This window comes from Leuciscus leuciscus (assembly GCF_965113295.1).
Source record: "Leuciscus leuciscus genome assembly, chromosome: 15".
Taxonomy (NCBI): Eukaryota; Metazoa; Chordata; class Actinopteri; order Cypriniformes; family Leuciscidae; genus Leuciscus; species Leuciscus leuciscus.
In genome coordinates, this window is record NC_138739.1 from 17,829,155 (window position 1) to 17,840,236 (window position 11,082).

An 11,082-nucleotide genomic window follows, 5' to 3' on the forward strand; every position below is an offset into this window, starting at 1 on the left:
TTTAAAGACTCCATTTGTCCATTATTTATTCCTAAAGAAACACGAAAATGTAAAAGGTTTGTTTGAACTGCGCCCTCTACTGTACACTCGTGAATTTGCATTTCCTTCAGCCCTATTTTAATGTTAGTGTAAAGTATAAAAAAAAAAAAAAAAAAAAAAAAAAAAAAAAAAAAAAACAAGCCTAGCCCAGGTGAGAATAAGTAACACATTACTTTCTTAAAAAGTATACTAAGTAACACAAATAGTTACTTTATAGGGGAGTAACACAATATTGTAATGCATCACAAGGGTCCATGGCTCTATCATTGGAAAGAGCGTAATGGATCACTTTTGCCTTGATAACCAATCACATTATGACATCATTGAATCTGGTTCTGGGCCTCAACAAAAAGTTGCAAAATGTTTTTTAAACGGAAACGGTGGTGTGTTGAACACCCTGTTCTGATGACGCAAGAGTTGCAACTATGAAAAAAAATCTACATTGTTAAAAGCGCTATATAAATGAAGATGACTTGACTTATTATGCATGATATTTTAATTTGAATTACAATTGTGTATGAAATGTGCTATACAAATAAACTTGCCTTGGCAACTGGCTTTCTGTTCCTGTGATAATTCAATTATATAGAGACTCTGTTAAGCCATTCAATGCAATAAAAAAATATAAATACAATAATACTAAATATATTAAAAATATAGAGAGAAATATTTGGATAAAGAAAGACTTGAATACTCCTATTACATGAAAATGACTGGAGAGAGAATCACTTTAGTGAATATAGTATGTTCAAACCTTAAAAATGTCTTTTAAAAGGTGACAAATATTAATGTTTAACAGTGTGTTTTCATCACAAACACCCACAGCCATGAATAGTTTTAGCAATATGTTGACCACTAGAAAAAAAAACAAAAAAAACATTGAGTATGAATTGAGAAGCTAAGAAAAAAATAAAATAAAATAGCACACTTGCTTTGTCATCAACTTTGTAGTCTGTTTCTCAGTTCATATTCCTATTAGCTTGATCTTTATCTCTAATCACAACTATTTTAATTCGTTTGTGCACTCATGGCTATTGAACCCCACGAGTTTCCTGTCACATACAGATCCACAGATGTTTGGCCTGATCAAGTCTCTCATTGTCTTTCAGCTGTTAAAACTGCTGTTTGGTTCAGTGTTTCTCTGCTCCTACTGTAAGAAGTTCTGCAGGAAACTGAAGATCTCAGGAGCCAACGGTGACAAAAAATGCCTTTTTTTTCAGCTTTTTAAAAATTTTTATATAGAGCTGTGTGAGAGAGATGAAGTGTGAAAACCAGAGCAGAAACTGACAGTGCATTGGAATGTTTGCTTTTAATGCTGAAAAACGACATTCAAATCTGTTTTACATTGAGGTTCAGTCAAATTATATCAACACATATTATTTGTTATATGTAAAATATATATTTCATGGCATCAAAGTTGTCAACACTGTTCTTGAAAAAAAGCTTGTACAGGATTTAATCATCTGTTGTTTTGTTTTCTTGCAGAAATTGAAATTAATTCTGATGAATGAATATGTCACTCTTCACATTATTACTGTTTTCAGTAATGACTTTGTTTATTTTGTACCATTCACAATTAGAAGTGAGTTCTAATGTGTTTATTGTGATTCTGAATGTCACTGTGGGATTCATCTAGACCAAATGAATCTTCTCTTCTGGTTAGCATGGCGTACTTGTAGATAACGACACTCTCTGGAGGCACAATAAGTCTTACTAAATCGAAGACGTTTTCATGTGTGAAGTATTCATGTATTTTGATTGTAAATTATTTGCAAGTAACAAAATATTTCAGAATCAAATTCATAAAGATCCTTTTTTTGCTAGTGTTACCTTGGTACTGAAGCTTCCAGTACACACACATACATATAACAAGAAGCTTCATAAAATTTAAAAATAAAAATAGGCACAAATAGTTTTAGTCAGAACCAACATGTACAAATATTTAACATTTTTACAGTATTGTGAATAATAATAGGACCAAATTAATTTACAAAAAAATGTGTACAGCAACATGACTCCCCTAATGCAGATGACCATGTTTATATGAATATGGAAACAATGATTTTTTCACTAGAGACTAAAATGAGGAAACATTATTAATAATCGCTTTGCAATGTTCAGAAATGTTTTCAGTCATGTGCTCCTGATTCTGAAACATTTTTCCCCTTAAACTGACGTCTCAGACTGGATTCCAATTATTGAACATCATAATTGTATCATTGTCATCATCAACTTAGCATTAATTACGTTTGACCTCATTGGATCCGCCACATTCCTGCTTACAGCCACTAGACATTTGCTGTTAAAGCAAGTTTTGCTTTGTTTTGCACAAGATATTTGGGCTGATTTCTCCCCTTAAGACAAAGCAACAAAGCAATCCCCAATCTGAACAACAGGACATCTGAAGAGGGGAGAAAGAAAGTATTAAAGTTTAAAGAAATTTAAAAAAGAATTACATAGATGCATACATATATACACCTACATACAAGCAAAGATATTAGAACCAAAAATGTAATAAAAAAATAAAAAATACATACACACACACACACACACACACACACACACATACATACATACATACAGTATATATATATATACCCACTCAATCCACGTCTAAGGTTTGTAAATCATTGAAGAATGTAATAAATTGTTGGCATTTTTCAAAAAAAGATCCCCCCTACCGCTTATATTGTACTTAATTTGTTCAAGTTTTGTTTTGTGTTTTAAAGGCCAAATATTTGAGCCAAACTGCAATAGAAGGGGGTTGTGGGGAGGTCCAAGATAACAGTATTCTGCGCCTAGCAAGAAGAAATGCAAAAGCTACGGCATCAGCCTGTCTACGGCTTAAAGGCTGACACCGAGATGAAACACCAAAGGTTACAATCAAAGGGCAAACAGCTAACTTGACCCCTAGGACATCAGAAACTATTTTAAAGAAAGAATTCCAAAAGTGTTGTCACTTGGGACAAAATACAAACATATGGCTAAGGTTACATGGTGAAAGTTTACATTCATCACACAAATCTAAAACATTTGGATATATTTTAGAAAGTTTTGTCTTCGAGAGATGAGCTCCATGAATAGTTTTAAACTGTATAAAGCTAAGCCTAGCGCACGAAGTAGTGGAACATACATTGTATAATACTCTACTCCAGTAGTCATCCTCAAACTCTTAGTCAAGTTCCTCTTCCCAAGCTCTGATAGTTTTAATGTTGTGATCATTATCCTTTGACAAGATAATGGCATATATCTTTGAGATAATCCCACCCATATGAAGATTCAGTTTAAAAGCCTCTTCCCATGTAGACTTTGTAGGCAAAGAGGGAAACCCGGAGAACAGAGAAAAGGCACAGTGCCTAATTTGAAAATAATGAAATAGGTGAGAGGGAAGGAGATTAAATGATGAGGATAATTCAGAAAACCTTGCAAACACGTCATTAATGAAAAGATCTTCAAAAGCATTTCAGACCTTTCTTTTCCCAGAAAGAGTATACGGAATCTGAAACGGGAAGAAAGAGATGATTATTGTGTATAGGAGCCATGGTTGATGCCGAGGTAAATTTAAAATGACGCAGAAATTGAAAGAATATTTTGAGAGAAGAGCATACTATTGGGTTTTTCGTGTAATGTGAAAGGGACATAGGGAGAGAAGAGAACACCATAGCAGGGAGAAATGTTAAAATACAGGACTTAGCTTCTAATTGGCACCATGGTAAAGAGGAGGTTGGTGCCCAGAACACCAATTTCTGAATATTCACCGCCAAAGACAGCAAGAGTTGGGCAAGGAAAGCCCTCCACTTAGTCGACTTTTTTGGAGCAAAATTTTGGAAACTCCTGCCCATATAAAAGAGGAGATTAATTTGTACTGAAGAAATATTTTGGTAGAAACAGAGGAATAGCTTAAAAGAGGTTAAGACATTTTGGCAGAATGTTCATTTTTACAGCGTTTATCCTACCCAAGTATTGCCTCTAAACGAGAAGCTAAAAGTTTGGCTAAAATCTTAACATCAGCTTTGAGGAAGCTTATAGGTCTGAATGAGTTACATAATGTCGGGTCTTTCCCATCTTTAAGCAATAGAGTTATAGATGCTTGTCTCAGTGTTGGGGGCAACATACCTAGCTCTAAAGATTCCTCAAATACAGATAAAAGAAGCGGAGCCAATTTAGCATGAAATTTCTTATAGAATTCAGAGGGCAGCCTGTCTGGGCCAGGAGATTTCTTAGATTGCAATGAATTAATTGACTTAATAATCTCCTCTAAGACAATGGGTCTATCAAGTTCAGATGCTAAAAGAGAGTTAACCTTAGGGAAGTTAATAAGCCCAAGAAATTGGTTCATTTCTTCTTTATGGTCCGAAACTTCAGTTTTGTACAGGGAGGAGTAAAAGTTGAATTGAACGGGAAGCTGCTCATCTACGCAGCTGGTGGGCCAGGAGTCGACCGACCTTATCCCCATATTCATAGTAATTGCCACAAGTGTGTAACAAAAGTCTTTCTGCCTCACCTGTAGATAAAAGATAAAAATTCTGCCTGCAAATGAAGCCTTTGTTTATGTAGCTCATGAGTCCGGTTATGAGTATATTGGTCATCTAAAGCTTTAATAACATAAGCAGAGTAAGAGATTATCTTTCCTCTTAAAAAAAGCTTTCAAAGTTTCCCAAAGTAAGGAATATGAGACTGAATCGGTCCGATTAGTAAGGAGAAAATCATCTATTGAATTAGAAATATATTCACAAAATGCTGAATCAGATAGGAGTAAAGAGTTTGAACCTCCAGGGTGGTCGAGAAGTGCTCAGTTTAAGTGCTAAGTCAAGACTTAGAGGGGCATGGTCTGAAATAACAATGGGCAGATATTCAGATTTTACAACCTGAGGAATTAGAGAATTATTGATAGAGAAAAAGATTGATGGACATAGGAATAGAATGAATATTTTCTCGCTGTGGGATTAAAGTGTCTCCATGGGTCAATGTACCCATTCTGAAACATAAACTCAAAAAATGTCTTTGACATGGCAGAGGGAGCTTTTATAACAGTACTTGATTTATCCAAATCTGGATCAATAACACAGTTTAGATCTCTTACAATTATCAAAAGATGTGTGTTCAGAGCTGGGATCTTAGAGAATCAATTCTGAGCAAAGAGAGTATTATCAAAGTTTGGGGCATGTACATTTACCAAAACTACTGGTGTTTGTGCAATTTTCCCTTTCACAATTACATATCTACCATTCATATCAGAAATGACATTGTCAATAGCAAAAGGCACAGTCTTGTTAATTAAAATGGCAACTCCTCTTGACCAGGAATCAAAGTTGGAATGAAACACGTGTGATATCCAGTGAGTTTGGAGTCAGCGTCAGATGAGTTTCCTGGAGGAATACAACGTCAGATTTTTGTTGTTTTAAATGTGTCAACATTTTGGATCTTTTAATGGGACCATTCAGTCCTTTCACATTCCAAGTCTAGAATCTAACTGAACTTCTGGTGCTGTTCATCAAGTTAAGTTAATATGTAATTAGAGGAGGTCAAAAGCGGAAGAGAAAATATTGTATATATATGTACTCAATTTCTTCTCTCCATTCCCAAATAATGGAGGCAGAACGGCAAAACTCAGGAACATCCGATGCTGGTAAACCCTACCTTTTCGCATCTATGTCGCATGAAGGCACTCCCGATTCTGAACATATATGGAGTAACATAGAGAACATTCATTTCAGGCAGCATGAAAGCACATATTTGCCTTAATTCACTTGGTTAACAGTTAGCATTGTATCAAGAGTACAATTGCTTATACAATGGTGTCCTTTGCATTTTTATCTCTACAAGATACCTAGGATGTTGAATACCGTTTGTTAAACCATCGCTGTGCTTCTTTGGGACAGTCGAATTGAAGCTTCTCATCGCCGAGGTCGATCAGCAGGCGAGCAGGGAAACTAAGAGAGAACCGCGCGCTCTTCTCACGCAGGCCGTTTCTCACTGCTATAAGTGACGCCCTCCTCTTAGCGACGCTGGAGTTGAAATCAGGGAAAATGAAGACCTTACGGCTCTGATGGAAGAGTTGGTTCCAATTCCCATGCCGAACAGCCTTTTCTTTGTCGTTACAGTAGTGAAACCGCACGATCATTACTCTAGGTCTTTGATTTTCCCGGTCAGCCGAAGGCACGGGGCCAATACGGTGCGCTCTATCTAGCAGCGGAGGAGTTGGAAAGATTCCTGACCCGAACACAAAACACATCCTGGAAAAAGTGTGACATAAAGGTAACCGTATCGCTCCCTTCTGCTCGCTCTGGGATGCCGATGACACGGAGATTGCAACACAGAGAGCGTAACTCCAAGTGCTACAGTGCTACAATGCGGTCGCTGTAATCGTTCAAGTGCTTATCGAGCTCGTCAGTGTGCCGTCCTTGTGATTCAAAGCTCGATTTAAAACTCTCAAAGGACGCAATAACTGGGGCAAGAGCAGGCAATGGCTGCTTTCACCTGTTCTGCGATGGTAGATGATAGCTTGGAGATCAAAGTGGCACGGAGATATTCCAGATCCAGCGGCAGCTTGTCGCCATGACTCTCTGTCACGGTCGCTGACGATTTAAGTTTCCTTTGCCTTTCAGAAGCCATAATTATTTCCAAGCAACAATCCTAGAATAAGTGATTTAAAAAAGAAACCACCAAGTGTGTTAAAAGCTTTAGGTAGCCTGAAAGATATAATTGAAAGACAAAATGCTCGAGAGCTTAAATTAAGATTGTTAAGATTTTAAAATCATCGAGTGTGTCCCAGGCCCCAGGCCTAAACTGAACATTCAATCAGAGTTTCCACTGACAGACCAGACGCTTATTCAGCATGTTGACAACAAACTGCCGCCGACGTGAGCCTGAGCTCCATCAGCTTGGTGCGACCACTTTACATACTTCACATACTTTTGAAAATCCAGTGTGTAGTTGATCCTGAGTTTTCAGGCAGACCATTAAAGAATGCGACACACGTCTCCCGGACATCCAGTAGAACCAATCAGCACTAAAACGGCGATGATGTCACAGTGCTTGACAATGGTGGCCGTGTCTTATCTCCTTAATGGGAACTCATGCCTGCTGCATTCACTCCGTTCATATCCTCTTGATTCAACAGCGGTATCTCTGATTCATTCACTCCATTTCCTGATGAATATGAAATACAGAGAAAAACAAAGAAATTAAAAAGAGAAAATGTGGAGATCAAGCCTGTAGTCATTTCTTCCAGACTTTAAAATGTCAACAATTTACTATAAATTTACCATTAGAAATACAATGAACAAAATCTTTTAAATAACACTCTGTCACTAACACATTTGAATTATTTTATGAGTCCAATCTTGTTTGAGCAATTGTTCTTTTCCACAAATGAACATGACATTTATTATATTTTTGAACTTGAGCAAACTCAAATGCAAACTCAAATGTAAAGTTTACCTTTAGAACTAGATGCATTAAAATATTCCCCAGTATGCAATTCCCTTGAAGGACAAACACTCTTTCATTCATTCACATTCATTTTTGACTATAGCAGCTTGCGTTGAGGGGATTTTGGTGGATATTTGAACAGATCAGAGAGTAAAATGGTGTTTGAGATATGATTGAATAAACTGACGGAAGCCACATCACACACATACCGTGAGCTTAGAATTATAAGGTTCTATCTCCGTTTAGGGTAGTTCTGAGATATTGAGCATCAAAGTTTTTACATCCCAGCTGGCAATGGAGAGATGGAACCTTTTTATTGTATTAATAACTACTAACAAAATATTTTTTTACAAAAATAACACCACACAGGCATTTATAAACACCTAATGGATCAGATTATGTAAAAAAACTCAATTTCTACCAAAAGTGGAGATAGAACCTTATAATTCTAAGCTCACGATACCTACCTGGAGAACAAACAAGGAAAGTTACTTAGAAAGAGATAAAACTGAAATTAAACCGTCAGTAACAGATTCAAATGAGGTCTATAAAAAATTTATGTCTACAGCAACTATTCAGATCTTTACTGGTCTATAGCAACATCTCAAGTGTAGTATTTCAATTCACTGGGGTTGCTACATTAAGAACATTAAAATGATTTTTTTCTAATTTCGCCGTGAATGAGCGCGGAATCATGTCATCTTCAGCTGCAGTAATCATGTTCATAGGTGAGCTAATGTATTGAAGTTTTATTAACATTACTGTGGTATAAGGCAGGGTGCGGCCAAGAGCCTGACCATTTTACCTTGCTGTTGTTGTTATGCTTATTTGCCGCAGTCGGCCGCTGCTGCTCCTTTCGTTTTGTTGTCCGCGAGTGCTGAATTGCTACTCAGGGGTGCGTTTCCCGAAAGCATCGTTGGCCAACTATGGTCGCAAGTTCATCGCAATGTCCATTGAACTCTATTGGTAACGACGGAACTTGCGACCATAGTTGGCCAACGATGCTTTCGGGAAACGCACCCCAGGTCAGTGTATCTCACAGATTAAAATTGTGGGGTAACACAGCGCTGTTTACTTTGTCAAAACAATCATACTAAAAATACATTTGAGTGTGTTGAAAGTTATGTTGTAACCTTACTCTGTGTGACAGAAAATCATACGGAGAGCAGCAACTTTAGTTTCTACTCTGAGAGCCGCAAGACCAGCCAAATGCTGTGAGTGTGTGTTAGAAATCAGGAATGGTGAGAGAACATTGTGCTTAGTACGTTATTTTGACTTCAAACCAAACTTGGGTCTTAATCTGACAAAGTTTAAATCCCCTCTGGCTAGCGCGCTTCCCATAATGTTCACGCGTTAGGTCAATAGGTGGAGAGTAGTTGGACTTTTGTGGCAGTTTGAAGACATTCGACCACATGAGCGTTTACACTACAAAAGTAATCCAGTCAAATGCATTTTCGACTACCTCTGGAAGTGGTCGAAAGTGGACAAGCTCAAGCTCAAAACGTTTACACCTGTATTTAGTGCCGTCCACTTGTGATACAATCCACCAAAACACATCTTAATACCAGGTGTAAACAAGGTCTCAGTTTAAGTTTGCTGAACACTGACGTAAAAGATGCTGGTCTAAAAAGCTGTGAGTGAACAGTCTGTTCTGGCTCCGCATTCTGTGTGAAGATGAAATGCTGCATGAAAGTTATAATAAAAGCGGCTCTGATCTGCATCATCCTAAAGTGTCAGAGATATGAATCAGCTCGGGTCTGGTGTTATGTTGCTCCAAGATAAAGTGAGAATTGAACTGTGTCTCTGGTGTTTCGTCATTTCGGAGCAAGTGTACTAACTACTAGCTCTAGTCACACATGCAAATAGTGTTGTTAAAAGTACCGACTTCGGTACCAAGTCAGTACTGAAATTTAAAAATTGTGACGCTTTGAGCGCTGTTGAGCTTTGAGCGACTCAACGCGTCTGTACTTTTGAAAACACTACATGCAAACGCATGTTTACTTCACAATGTAGTTCAATAGGAGATTTTGAAACTGTAATCCTAAATTTCAGACCGAAATAATCTACAAAATGTCTATAATTGAGAAGTTTGATCTGAATTAACTAAAAAAACTATATAAGCAGAATGGATGTACACTAGAGCGACTCACCTCTGACAATAACTCTGAATGTCTTGCATGAAACCCCACTGTTGGATTTGATCTGTAGTTTATAATCTCCAGAGTCTGGGGTTCTGAAGTTTGTGATGGTCAGAGGTCCAGTCTTCTCGTCCAGCTCCAGTCTGTCTTTGATTTTCCCATCCGCAACATCATATGTCTCTCTGTTCTCTGGTCTTTCAGTAATAAGAGACTCTTGAGGTCTAAACATCCAAACGATCCGATCATCTCTCTGTATTTCAGCATCAGTCTTCAGATTGACAACATTTCCCTCCATCACTAATACTATGAAATGCCAGATCTGACTTAATAATAAATAAATACAAAAATATGTTTCCACATTTATTTATTTATTCATTCATTTATTATTAATTTTTTTTGAATTATGTATTTATGCTCACATTTATTTATTTATACATTTATTTATTTCCACATTTTTTATTTATGCATTTATTTATTAATACATTTCTTCCTCTGTATGCTAATGAGGGGGGCGTGTTTTACCTCAGACATAGCAATCGAGCTCAGAGTGGCAGTGCTGAAGCTTTGAGGATACAGCGACACCCTGTGACACAAACTGTTCCAAATCCGGTCGGGATTTCTAAAATGTCTTGGCAGCACACATGAAGAGAAACGGCATCTTCAACAGATCTGATAGTTTTAGATAGTTCTAAATTACAATGATTTTTGTTTAAAACATTGATTTGTATGTCATCCTAATGAGTTTTATACAGTTTATACAAAATAATAAATTACATATACCCATCTAAAGAATTCCTTAAATCAAAATTTGACAATGGAGACAACTTTTGTCAATTTTGTGAAATTGATATTGAAACCACTGAGCATATTTACTTTTATTGTAATTACTCAAAGTTGTTTTGGTCTAAATTGTGCAGTAAAAGGTTGTGTGTAATGTGAATCCCATTGAATAAAAACAAATTAAGTTTGGTGTACTGAAGAAAGATTGTTCACAACACTATTTGGTCAATAACCTTTTTTAACGTGCTTAACACTTCATTCATAAATGCAGATTTTTGAAAACCCCCGTCCTTTCCTAATTTTTCTAATGAACTTAAAGCTTTTGCTGCTTCTCTATGTACCCTTTCAAATGAAAAAGCTACTACAGTAGTTTCTTTAATGAGCTATGTACCTCTAGCTCCTTGCTACCCCTAAATGTTGTTCTTTCAATTATTTCAATTATTATTTTTTTATTCATATATTTATTTTCTCTTCCTTGCATTTCATGATTGTAAATATGATTTGAGACTTCATTGCTGTTACTTATTGTAAATTTGCAACTACGTCTGCCTTTTGAGAATTGTTAATTGTTAATATTGTTTGTTCAATGCCTATTTTGTTTGTAAATTTGTTTATTTCTCAATAATAAAAAAAACACCTTGCAAATATCAAAATTAATAAATAAATGGCCAATTAAAAAATGTTGTAAAAA

General features: G+C 36.5%; 1 protein-coding gene across 1 annotated transcript; it reads right to left on the reverse strand.

The window, feature by feature from the left end:
• Positions 1–4,640: 4,640 nt before the first annotated feature.
• On the reverse strand, positions 4,641–10,053 carry LOC309476316 (uncharacterized protein). The gene is made up of 2 exons (XM_082139611.1): positions 9,624–10,053; positions 4,641–7,191 (listed from the first exon to the last, which is right to left on the reverse strand). The coding sequence occupies exons 1-2, from the start codon at positions 9,904–9,906 to the stop codon at positions 7,106–7,108; spliced, it is 369 nt and encodes a 122-aa protein (XP_081995737.1). The 5' UTR covers positions 9,907–10,053; the 3' UTR covers positions 4,641–7,105.
• Positions 10,054–11,082: the final 1,029 nt, after the last annotated feature.

What these genes read in the sequence shown, in the direction of transcription:
- LOC309476316 (XM_082139611.1), bottom strand. Translation starts at nt 9,906, where the DNA reads ATGGAGGGAAATGTTGTCAATCTGAAGACTGATGCTGAAATACAGAGA. An exon ending in ATTCAGAGTTATTGTCAGAG is followed by an intron (nt 7,192 to 9,623) that starts GTGAGTCGCTCT and finishes CATATTCATCAG; the next exon opens with GAAATGGAGTGAATGAATCA.